This window comes from Plecotus auritus (genome assembly GCF_963455305.1).
Source record: "Plecotus auritus genome assembly, chromosome: 7".
In the NCBI taxonomy this organism is placed as follows: Eukaryota; Metazoa; Chordata; class Mammalia; order Chiroptera; family Vespertilionidae; genus Plecotus; species Plecotus auritus.
In genome coordinates, this window is record NC_137774.1 from 62787071 (window position 1) to 62799991 (window position 12921).

The 12921-nt window shown below is 41.7% G+C and overlaps 1 protein-coding gene across 3 annotated transcripts in view; it reads right to left on the reverse strand.

Moving 5' to 3' along the window:
• Nucleotides 1-12921, reverse strand: part of PALB2 (partner and localizer of BRCA2) — a 28808-nt gene that overhangs the window by 7157 nt on the left and 8730 nt on the right. For all 3 annotated transcript variants that reach the window (XM_080678131.1, XM_080678130.1, XM_080678132.1), the window contains 6 exons: nt 10793-11604; nt 10425-10496; nt 7497-7658; nt 6379-6464; nt 5722-5880; nt 4578-4694 (listed from right to left, as the gene is read on the reverse strand). In XM_080678131.1, coding sequence (XP_080534257.1) covers nt 4578-4694; nt 5722-5880; nt 6379-6464; nt 7497-7658; nt 10425-10496; nt 10793-11604 — 1408 coding nt within the window. The remainder of the gene's footprint in view (nt 1-4577; nt 4695-5721; nt 5881-6378; nt 6465-7496; nt 7659-10424; nt 10497-10792; nt 11605-12921) is intronic.

Consider the following 12921-nt stretch of genomic DNA (forward strand, 5'->3'; position numbering starts at 1 on the left):
ATCTGGTTAGGCAAGAGATGACACCTGAAAGAGACTTATAGTTATGTCTCTATAATATCTGCTTATTCTAGAGCCAGCCCAAGATAATGGAGAAAGAAGGAAAGACTGAGCTGGGGTGAAAAATGGAAAAAAGGGTGAAAGGAGAGAAAAGGCTAAATGTAAAAGAGAAGAAAAAAGAAAGTTTGCTGGAACCACTCCTCAACTTGAGGATTTGTGACATTAACACTGTTCTATCGTGTGATTCTGCCTATGAAACCCTTTCAGTTGGCTCCTATTAGCCACGGATAAAGTCCAAGTAATTTTTCACAGTATTTACAGTCCTCACAAAGCCAGCCCTGTAGCACTCACACTGCTCCTGTGCCCGACAGCTCACTACCTGTTCAACATGTTATGCATGTTCCCAGCTCTCTGCCTTTATTAAAGTTATCCCTCCAAATGCCCTCCCCATTACTGGCCAACCCCATCCCTGTGTTGACCAATACCCATCCATTTCTTATGGCCCAGATCATGTCCCACCTTCTCCCAGCAGCATGAGCTCAGTTTAGACCACTCCTCCCTGTCTGTACCAGTCCACAGAAGTCTCCTCACCTCCAATTCCATATGTACTGTCCACATGCCTTACTTTTTTTTTTTTTTAAATATATTTTATTGAATTTTTACAGAGAGGAAGGAAGAGTGATAGATAGTCAGAAACATCGATGAGAGAGAAACATCGATCAGCTGCCTCCTGCACACCTCCCACTGGGGATGTGCCCGCAACCAAGTTACATGCCCTTGACCGGAATCGAACCTGGGACCCTTCAGTCCGCAGGCTGACGCTCTATCCACTGAGCCAAACCGGTTTTGGCCACATGCCTTACTTTTAATGTAATATACTATATACTGTAATAGGGTAGAATGTAATCATTCAACACATACTTCTGAACTTCTATGGCCCAGGTACTGTATACAAAACTAAAGACAGGAAGCTAAATTCTCATGCAAGTATGCAAGGTTTTTCTCATACAAGGGACACCAGAGCAGGTGTATCCCGTACAGAGGTTAGTGCATGTTCTGTAGATAGTAATTGCTCTCTCCCCAAATCCCAAAGCATTCTGTCCAAATCTCTATTACTGTGACACTAGGAACTGTGAAGCAATCTTATTTACCTACTAGGTTTTAGGGGCCTTGGGGCCAGGATTCATATTTACATCTCTCACAGAGAAGTAGAGACTCAAATATCTATTAAATAAGTGAAAGACGGTACTCAGTTAATGTAGCCTGACCAAGATTTAATATTTAAACCTTCAGCAGTATTTTCAAAACAAGCCACTTGAGGCCCTGGCTGGTGTGGCTCAGTTGGCTGGGAGTCATCCCCTGCACCAAAAGGTTGCTAGTTCGATTCCTGGTCAGGTAACATGCCTACATTGTGGGTCCTCATCCCCAGTAGGGGTGTGTTCTGCATGTTGCTCTCTCACATCTCTCTCTCTCTCTCTCTCTCTCTCTCTCTCTCTCTCTCTCTCCCCCTCCCTCTCTTTTCTTCTCTCTCTAAAGTCAATAAAAACAGAAAAAATTATTAAAAAAACACGCCACTTGAACCTGGAGTGTAATATGAATTGCTTTAGGCATCCAACAAATAAGGAGTCCCACAGGAAAGGTAAACAACTACTATATGTACAAGTATAGGGTATCCCCCAAAAGGTACATACATACTTTGAATAGTTATAAAGGCAGTGTTTATTAAAATACATTTCGTTTTCAAAATTGAGCTATCAGCTGTTAAAGTGTATATACATTTTTTAAAAATATATTTTATTGATATTTCACAGAGAGTAAGGTAGAGGGATAGAGAGCTAGAAACATCGATGAGAGAGAAACATCGATCAGCTGCCTCCTGCACACCTCCCACTGGGGATGTGCCCGCAACCAAGGTACATGCCCTTGACTGGAATCGAACCCGGGACCCTTCAGTCCGCAGGCCGACGCTCTATCCACTGAGCCAAACCGGTTTCGGCTATACATTTTTTAAAAATGTTTTTTTATTGATTTCAGAGAGGAAGGGAGAGGGAGAGAAAAACAGAAACATCAATGATGAGAGAGAATCACCGACCAGCTGCCTCCAGCATGCCCCCCACCGGGGACCCAGCCCACAACCCAGACACGTGCCCCTGACCAGAATTGAACCCGGAACCTTTCAGTCCGCAGGCCAACACTCTATCCACTGAGCCAAACCGGCCATGGCAAAGTGTATATACTTTTTTGAGGGACATCTTATAGTTATAGAGAGCCCAAAGGTAAAAGATAGCTTCTGACAGACACCATGAGCCATACATTTTGAGTAGATACCCTAAGCAAACAGCTAAGGCAGGCACTAAGAACTGATATAAGATGTGGCACTATCTTCAGGGACTTCCATAATACAAAATAGCACACGCTAAATTAAAAATCAGGTCCCATGAATTCAGACAGGGAAATGTCAACAAGGGCTGAGGTGATATGACAGAACTCAAGGCAACTGTGGGGGGAAGGTACCCCTTAACTTAGGACTCAAACTTACTCTTAGTACAGAGGTCCCACCCCAATCCCAAATTCTGTTGTGATCCATTATATATGAGATGCCAAAAGACAACTATTAGCAAAAGGGGGGAAATGAGGGATGGGAAGAAAAAAAAGGGAGCCAAGGTTTATGGAACACTGAAAAGGGAATTTTTGTAGTACAGCCTGGGAAATGGAAGCTGAAGGAAGGCAAATATGGGCTCCACAAAAGGTTTTCTTTCTGGGGCAGAGGGGAGAGGGCTGGGAGTAAGAGTGTTTATAAAATAATAGCATAAGAGATGATCTGGAGGTTGAATATTGATTGATAGCAATTACTAGATTAAATTAATAGTCTCGGGGCTAAATAATGAAGGACTCTAGAAATAGCAGAAAGAATAGAAAAGAGAACTTTGTAAAGAACACTGTCCTCAAGTAAGACCTGAGACCTGAGGAAAGTGCTCAAGTGGGAACCTGCTGCTCTAGATGGCAGGACATGTGAGCACAGGGCTCCTGGCAGGGTAGAACACGGTCCCATTTCAGGGCTCCCTGGTGAGGAGGGCAAGGCTTCTCTGAGGGCCATGCTTTCCTCCTTTACTCCCAGAAGGTTAGCAATGGGCAGTGCAGAAGAGGTAGGTAATAGTGACATCAATATCATAACTTTCTCTTTTTAAGACCCATTCTGGCTCCAAGGAAACAGTTAATGGAAAAGCTTCTGAGAAAAAAATAATCACTATTCTCCTAATACAAATTAACCCTGCAAGTACCGATGGCCAGGCATGGTTCTCCCTGTGATCAGGAAAGAGAGGTGGCTGGGGACTCCTTGACTTCAGTTTCCCTATCACAAAGTTACTAATTTGGATCCTGTAATGAACCATTTTTTATGTATCTAGTAATTCTGGATTATATTCTAGACATCACAAATGGCACTTCGCATAAACTCTGGATTCTCTTAGGTTTCCCTGAATAATACTGATTCTGGCCCTACACCTCCCCACCCAGTAACCTGTTAACTTGGCTAACCTCAAATTCCAGTTGCTGAAAACCTAGTTCAGTTCTTTTTGCTTCCCTAGGCTTCCCTGAGTCTGCCCCACATACATGTCATTTAAAAGGTCAGATATTTAGGCAGAGATTATAGCAAGAGTTAGGGCTCTTCTCTGGCTCTCTACTTTTGGGATTTCTCTGCCTCACTTTCACACTGAATCAGCAGGACAGCAAGTTTTCTTTTTATTAAATGTATTTGGGAGCCCTGGCTGGTTTTCTCAGTGGTTAGAGCATCGGCCCTCAGACCGAAGGGCAGAGGGTTTGATTCCAGGTCAAGGGCATGTACCTGGATTGCAGGTTTTATCTCTGGCCCAGTCGGGGCACATGCAGGAGGCAACCAATTAATGTGTCTCTCAGATTGATGTTTCTCTCTCTCTCTCTCCCACCTCCCTCCCTTCCATGCTCTCTTAAAAAAAAAAAAATGGAAAAAATATTCTTGGGTTAGGATTAACAACAAAAAGAATGTATTGGGGAGACACTGATTTACAAAATTATACATGTTTCAGGTGTACAATTCTACAACACATCAGAAGGTTTTCTATCAAGCTTTTGGCCACTCAGTGTGTGGAGTGGAGCCTGCCCTCTACTAAAAGCCATAAGAACAGGAACCTTGTCCAGTGACATTTCCTGTCTCTAAGGGTCGAACCCCCTCCAGTATCTTTCTTCTTTTTCTCACTCTCCAGTGTCTTCAGTTAATTGATTTTTATATTTATTCCAGAGTTTATAGTTACTTGAAGTAGGAGAGTTGGTCTCTGGTAGAAGCCACTCAAACATTAACCAGAAGCAGAAACAATCACACTTTTTTGCCAATAAAATTTCATTCACTGATAGTCTACTCAGACTGATACTTTCACAATGTCTGAATTAATATGATGTTCTTATTAAGTATCTAGCATCTGACAGTAAACAAACAAAAACTATCATATTTACAGCCTCTTATCTCATCTTAATGACCCTGTGAAATTAGAGGTATATCCTTATATTACAGAAGAGAAAACTGAGGATCTTGAGGGAAAACTTACCAAATAACAATGTTGTTCATTATAGTGGTACCAAGTAGAGCTTCCTGCATCCCTTGAACCTCAGCAAAAGTTAGTACAGTCTCTTCAGGAGGCATCAAAAACTGTTTTTCTTCACTTCTGCATTTAAAATAGTATTAAAACCCAGCACTTTGTAGCAAAGCACTTTCAAAGCAGCCCTTCTACATATTATTGAACTCTGTACAATAAACACTAACCCAATATCAGAAAAAAGATCCAATCAGAAAACATGTATATGCTAAACTTTCTACAACAAACATGCATTACTTCTAATTATCCACCTGGATATACTGTGAGCACTACAAACTCATCATATCCAATTAACTTCACCAGCCCTCTCCTTAAACTTTGTGTTTCTTTCTGCATTCCTATCTCAGCGAATGGCACCATCACCCAGGTGGCCGGCCAGGAAACCTGGACATTTTTCTTGTCTCCCTCCTTTCTAGTTCCTCCATCACCAAGTCCTAATGATTTTATCATCTCACCTACCCCAAATCTGTCTGCTTCTCCCCATCTCCACTAACACTTCCCTAATTTAAGCAAATAATTATTTATCTCATCTAGATTATTGCAGCAGTTTATAAAAAGACATGCTATCTATTATCAGAAAAGACAGATTAATAATCACAATAAAGTATATAAATGAGTATACAACAGACACAGAGGAAACTCAGAGCTTCGTTTTCAACGTGTTGAATCCGAGGGAACCCCAGATGTCTAATAAAGAGACATGCAGGTCTAGAGGTCAAGAAAGAGCTCAGAGCTAGAAATGTATGCTCACAAGTAGTCAGCATCTGGACAGTAACTGAAGCCATGAAAACCAAGTGTGTGGAGCAAGAGAAGGGTCTAGAATCTTGAGGTACCTGGAATATTTAAGGGGCACACAGAGATTTCAAAGAAGACAAAAGGAACAAGCAACATTTGCTGAGCCTCTCCACTGCGCTGGCTTCCTCCCTGCACGTCCGCTTCCACCCTTCTAACTGCTCTACGTTCCAGTGTTGAGCAGAACCTGCGACACCACGCCCACAGCATAGAAAGACAAGATGCTGGGGATCCAACTTTCTCTGAAACCCTGGGATGAAATCATTCTTTATCTGCTGGTTAAATCAGCTGGTGCTTTTCTTACCCTCCTTCTGTAAATGTCATGACCTCTACTTGCTGGTCACAGAGGGTCCTGCTGCTGCTGACTAGCCTCCTCTGTGTCAGGCCAAGCACAGCGTGTATATTTCCAGTCCTCAGGAGCACCTGCTTTTCACATCCCCCATCAGAGGAACACAGTAATGTCCTAAGCCAAACATAAGAAAAAATGCAGAGAAGTCAGGAGTCTTTTTTTTTTTTTTTTTTAAATAAGATTTAAAAATTGATTTTAGAGAGAGAAGGGGAGAGAGAGAGAGAAACATCCCCTGGCTGATTCCCTTCTGTCCTACAGGTTCAGTGTGAAAGTGAGGTAGAGAAACCCCAAAAGTAGAGAGCCAGAGAAGAACCCTAAACTCTTGCTAAAATCCTTGCCTAAATATCTGGTTGACCTTTTAAATGACATGTATGTGGGGCAGACTCAGGGAAGCCCAGGTTTTGGATCAAGGCCGAACAGAGAATTGAACCTACAACCAACAGAGAATTGAACCTACAACCTTTCAGTGCACGGGACGCTCGACCAACTGAGCCACACCGGCCAGGGCAGAAATAAGTCTTTAACAGTAAAGGACAAGGTTCAAATTTTAAAAGGAAACTTCAGTGCGGGATCAAGTGAAAGATAAAGGAAAACTTCTGGAGAACCACGCACCTGATTTCTCTGATTTCCAAATTCCCCAAGGCCACACACACAAGATTCCACACATCAGGCACGGGAACTATCTGTAACACTGGAACCTAAATAAAATAAGAGCCAAAATAATGTTTGGTTGTTTCATTTTTAATCAATCTAAATTTTCCAAAATTTGTTGCATCTGTTTTTATTCTTACTATACCAGGATAGTTTCCAACATTTGGAAATGTGAGAAGGTTCAGCAAACACCCCTTTTTTATGAGTCGTAAATCCAAATATTTACATGCATAACAGTGTTTACTGCAGCGTTTATTAATGCAGCTTATGCTCCTACCAATAGGGGAACAGTTAAGCAAATTCTGGCATTTGAGCCGATACAACCATTAAAATAAATTTATTCACTGAACAAATATTTATTTATTGAGCACAAGCACAGAGCAAGAAGCTGTGGATATACTAGAGAACAAGAATGAAATCTGCTAAGAGAGAAGATTAGATCTTCAAGGTTCTCACAAAAAGAAAAAAAAGGTAATTATGCAAAGTGATGGATGTGTTCCATCACTTAATTGTGGGATTCCTTTCCCAATGTATACACATATCAAATGATCAATGAGTACATGTTAGACATATTACAAGTTTATTTGTCAATTATGCCTGAATAAATCTGGAAATATAAATAAAATTCTACATAGAAGTATGAAGGAGAAATGTTTATATGCTAAGTGAGAAAAAGCAGTTTAAAAATTGTAAGCCACTAGGAGCGCACCAGATAGATATGTATGGAGGTAGACAGGACCTGGAAGAAAACACATGCGGAAAAGCAGCAGGAACGATGGGTGTCAGCATGCTTAGAAGTCAGAACAGACGGAAATGCCAAGCTGCTTCATCAGATCGAGATCAAGATCCACCTCTGGAGGAGCGTGCGTGTGATAAAGCTAATGAAGCACAATGTGAACTGTAGACCAGATAGCAGGGACATGGTGCTCACTGCACAACTTTTCTGTTATGCTTGAATTCTCCTAATAAAGCTTATCTCTGTTCTGTTTTGCAGTCACAGACCCGCGCTCCCTCTTTCGTGAGCTGCCCATCTATTATCATGCAAATAACCGCAAGATCTCTTTTAGACTTTGACTCACCTCTGCAAAGTGCCAGGAATACATTTTTTCCCACTGCCCAGTATCCAGAGGTTTCCAAAGAGAAACTGCATATTCACAAGCAGTTATGATACACGGCTCTTTGACACCAGCTATTTCCCACCACACGGCACTCACATCCACGGAGCAGGAACCTGAATGATTCTAACCAGAGTGGCAATAATGTTATGCTAAAGGGATACTTGGGGTTTGTTTTATGAAAAAAATAAATATGAAAAGTGATGCATGACAAGGATTAATTAAATACCAAGTAAGTGTAATGAAAGTTTTATGCAGGTCAAAATAGAGGCATGGTGGGTCTTACCGGTAACTAAAAAAAACTGCCCATACACCTTCATCTCATGATGTAATTTAAAAGTATAGCTCCACCCTGGCTGGGTGGCTCACTTGGTTGGAGCATAGTCCCATACACCTAAAGTTCGCAGGTTGGATTCCAGGTCAGGGCACAGACCTAGGTTACGGGTTCAATCTCTGGTTGGGGCGCACACAGGAGGCAACCAACTGATGTTTCTCTCTCTCTTCCTCTCTCAAAAAACACACAAACAAAAACCTTAAAAAATAAGAAATTAAAGAATAGACTACTCCAGAATAGAATACATTCAAATTTAACCACAAAGATAGCCCATTAGAACTTACCCACTTAGAAATTAAATTCCTGATGAACCCCTCAGGGCTGAAATAACATACTATTTCTACATGAACAGCACTAGGCATCCAAACATGCAGCGTGAGAAAACCAAAACGAAACAAACAAAAAAAAAACATGCAGCATGTGGCCAAAGCAAGATTTCCCAAAAAATTGTATAATCAATCATAAATGCATTTATTGAAAAGCAGAAAGATAAAGTAAGTAAGAAGGTAAAAGAACAATAAAAGGAGCACAATGAAAAACAGAAGGAAGGAGTTATTAAGGATAAAAACAAAAGTAAATGAAATAGGAAATGAAAACTTCAACTAACAATCAATACAACCAAAAACTAATTTTCTTTTTTAAAAAATATATTTTATTGATTTTTTACAGAGCGGAAAGGAGAGGGATAGAGAGCCAGAAACATCGATGAGAGAGAAACATCGATCAGCTGCCTCCTGCACACCTCCCACTGGGGATGTGCCCGCAACCAAGGCACATGCCCTCGACCGGAATCGAACCTGGGACCCCCCAGTCCGCAGGCCGACGCTCTATCCACTGAGCCAAACCGGCCAGGGCCAAAAACTAATTTTCTACAAGACCAGCAGAATGGACAAATCTCTTAAATCTGATGTAGGAAAAAAATATTTTTTAGAAATGGGGGATTTTACTTACAAACTTGAAGATACAATGAAATGGTTGATTCCTGAAGAAACTAAATTATTAAAATTGATTCAAGAATAGCTTTGAAATGACATAGGTATTACTATGTATCTTTTATTGAAAAGGAATCTAGAGCTCAGAGGCTAAATGATTTGCCCAAGGTCACAAAGCCAATAATTGGCAAACAGTTTATGTGGGTTTTAAGCTCTTTCTTCTGTACCAGTTGTTCTCAACTGGGGGCAATTTTGCAACCCTCCTTGGGGAACACTTGACAATGTCTGCAGACATTTTGGTTGTTACTATCACTGGCTTTCCTATAATGCACAGGTCACCCAACCTCTCACAGCAAAGAATTATCCAACCCCTAATGTCAACAGTGTTGAAATTGAGAAACCATACTCTACACCAGGCGTCCTCAAACTATGGCCTGCGGGCCACATGCGGCCCTCTGAGGACATTTATCCTGCCCGCCGGGTGCCGCTGCCTGTCCTGCTTAGCAGCCGACTCGTCCCGGGCCCGCAGTGCGCATAGGAATTTGTTCATAGTTTTTTTTTTAAACTATAGTCCGGCCCTCCAACAGTCTGAGGGACAGTGAACTGGCCGCGTTTAAAAAGTTTGAGGACCCCTGCCACCATGAATACAAAGTTAATTATGTCAAAGTCGAATCTAATTCTCAGGATTTACTAAAATGTCATTAACAGAATATTGTTTTTTTTTAATGCAATGATCAGTTTAAGAAAAATTTATTGAGTTTAGAGAGAGAGAGAGAAAGGGGGAAAGACAGAGAAAGAGAGAGGGAGGGAAAGAGAGAAATCAACTTGTTGTTCCACTTATTTTATGGATTCACTGGTTGCTTCTTGTATGTGCCCTGACGGGACCGAACCTGCAAACTTGGCATATCTAACCAACTGGCCAGGGTTCATTAACAGAATATTGTAATTTATATTTCTTAGAACCACATACTTCACACAGCATATAAAGATTAACAATTCACTACATCACAATCAAGAACTACTACCCATTTTCTGATATATCACCATAAGTGGTTCTTCTAGAAACATTTGATGATTTGGGTAGGAGAGTCACAAATGACTCCTCTTCCTTTCTCTCCCTCTGTTAATATCTGATTTTTATTTAGATAAGTTGAGTTAATGAGCTTAAGTTTTCTTGGCAATAGTTTGACATACAAACTTCTTCAGATGATCTCAAAATATAAATACAGGTAAATACTGTGAAAAACAAAGAACTTAAATCTGTTTTTCTGAATCGTTTTTTACCAAATTTATTTAATAGTATTAAGTTAAGAATGAAAAACTATAGCCTGGCCGGCATGGCTCAGTGGTTGAGTGTGTCTACCTGTGAACCAGGAGGTCATGGTTCGATTCCCGGTCAGGGCACATGCCTGGGTTGTGGGCTCGGTTCCGGTGGGAGGCAGTGCAGAGGCAGCCGATTAATGATTCTCTCTTATCGTTGATGTTTCTCTCTCTCTTCCTCTCTGAAATCAATAAAAATATATTTTAAAAAAATGAAAATCTATCTAATAAAATTCTCCGTTTTCCTATTCATCACATTTTTTACATGTAAGGCAAAGACACATTAGAAGGTAACAGTGTTCTGACCTTTAACTTTGAAACCAATTGTAGGTTGCCTGGGTTTAAGCTGTCACAAGCAGGAACGTCTGCTAATTCAGTCTGTAGAAACAAAAGTCACACCATTAATCTACAATTTACGTATGACATCTGCTGCACCACTCACTCATCAAAATGCCTACTTCTTACGGCAACCTCCTTCACTGATGACAAAGCCATTATTAAACACATTTTAAAATTAACTTTAATTCCCCCAGAATGAACGTAAAAGTTTACAGTGATGTCCTATCAAGGAAACATATCAAAGCATTCTTAAACACCGAGGAGCCAACGTGTACAGAAGTCACTGAGGTGTTTCATTCCTTCAGAGAAAATGTCACAAAGGAAGCAGATTGTACCTGTTTGATGGAATGTTTCCATGAGTCAAGGCATGTGCTTCCACAGAGCGGATTTTCTTTGGAAGGGCATGACTCAGTGGGGAAAGGTGTTGCTTGGGGGCCAGAATCGTAGGCACAGTCAGGCTGTCCCTTCCTTCCTGTCACACGCAGGCTGCCATCTAATTCTGGTTGGCTGGTGCAACTGTGGCCTTGCTTACTATCACTGGCTTTCCCAGGAGAAAGCTGGGGTGAAGAGCAAGTTAGTTCAACAACCTCTGCAGACACTTTGTCAAAGTGTGTTGGGGAGCCAAGAGCTGGAGTAGTGCCTAAGACGGGGAAAGCGGGGGAGCACACATCTGCTGTCGGTCTGCCATTACCATCAGGTGTAACAGTATTTACAGGAGTGAAGAGTAATGTGGATGAGGAAAGGCCCTTGTGCCCAGGCTGGCTTTTTCGCTTTGGCATTTCAGGGGGTGCTTTTCCTGGTAGAACAATCAGTTCCTCTCCCAAGTCCTCCATTTCCATGTGGATTTGCTTAGGAGTCAGTTCCTCTAAAACAAGATAATTTCCCTCTTTCAGATGCCTCTCTCCATACACATTTGATCTGAAAGGCTCAATCAGCTTTTCTGAGCAGAACTTCAGTTTTTCAAGCTTAAGAGACCCAAAGTCTTCATCGGGTAACTGAAAGTCTGTGATTTTGAGAAAAGATGACAGTTGCTTTAAACTTGGCATTTCATTCTTATGAGATGGAGCACGGGAAGCATTACCGCACAAAGCTAAATAAGCATTATTAATGGAAAAGGAGTCCTCTTTTTGGCAGTGACCTTCCTTCCCTAAAATAGAAAGGAACAACAATAACAAATACCTAAGAGACATTAACCCCCCAAAAACAGTGCACTTCTAAATTCCAACAGGATATAACAGGTTCATCACTTTTCCCCTGCATGACCCTGAAACCTCAGTGAACAGTTCAAAAATCAGCCACAGGTTTGTGGTTAACTAGCAGCTTTCCTTGTACAGTTGCCCAAACAGGTGCTGACAGTGTTAGTTGGGGGACAACAGGGGTCTAGTCTCAGCTCAGCCACTGACTTGCTGTGCTACGCTGGGCAAGTCAATGCACTTTATCTCCTCTGGTCCCTCAAAGAATCACTAAAGTCCTTTCTGCTCTAAAACTATGATTCCAACAAACTATCAGAATACAATCTACAAAATGCTGGCTCTTCTCACTGAAGAAAACTTAGTCCCCTTTTCAAGCAAAAAGTTATTTACTACTAGAGGCCTGGTGCACAACATTAGTGCACTGGGGGATGTGGGGTGTCCCTCAGACCGGCCTGCACCCTTTTGCAGTCCGGGACCCCTCAGGGGATGTCTGCCTGCCACCACCACCTCTGTGCTTGCCAGCCAGAAGCTGGGCTCGCTCCTCCTTAGCGCTGCCTCGGAGGCAGGAGAGGTTCCCGCCATGGCCGCTGCACTTGCCAGCCATGAGCCTGGCTTCTGGCTGAGCAGCGCTCCCCCAGTGGGAGCGTACTGACCAGCAGGGGGCAGCTCCTGCTTTTAGCACCTGTCCCCTGGTGGTCAGTGCGTGTCATAGTGACGGGTTATTCCACCATTTGGTCGATTTGCATATTAGGATTTTATTACATAGGATTCTTAGCGACTGGAATTTTTCTTTTTTTTTCAAATTTTTATTAAGGTATTATATGTGTACATATCTTACCATTGCCCCCCCACACCCCACTCCCATACCTGCCCTCACCCCCCAATGTTTTGCATCCGTTGGTTACTCTTATATGCATGCATACAAGTCCTTCAGTTGATCTCTTATTTCCCCCACCTCTCCCTAACCTTACCGCTGTAATTAGACACTCTGTTTGATGCTTTACTGCCTCTGTAACTATCTTTTGGTTCATCAGTTTATAATGTTTTTCATTATCCCTAAATGAGTGAGATCATGTGGTATTTTTCTTTCATTGACTAGGAATTTTTCTATACCATTCAAAATGCAGCTGCATCCACCACCTAATAAATGAATGAATAAATAAATGCTAATACATATATATACAATGGATTATTCAGCCATAAAAAAAGAATTTAAGTACTGATACATGCTAGAACATGGATGTATCTGGAAAGTAAGGTGAAAGCAGCCG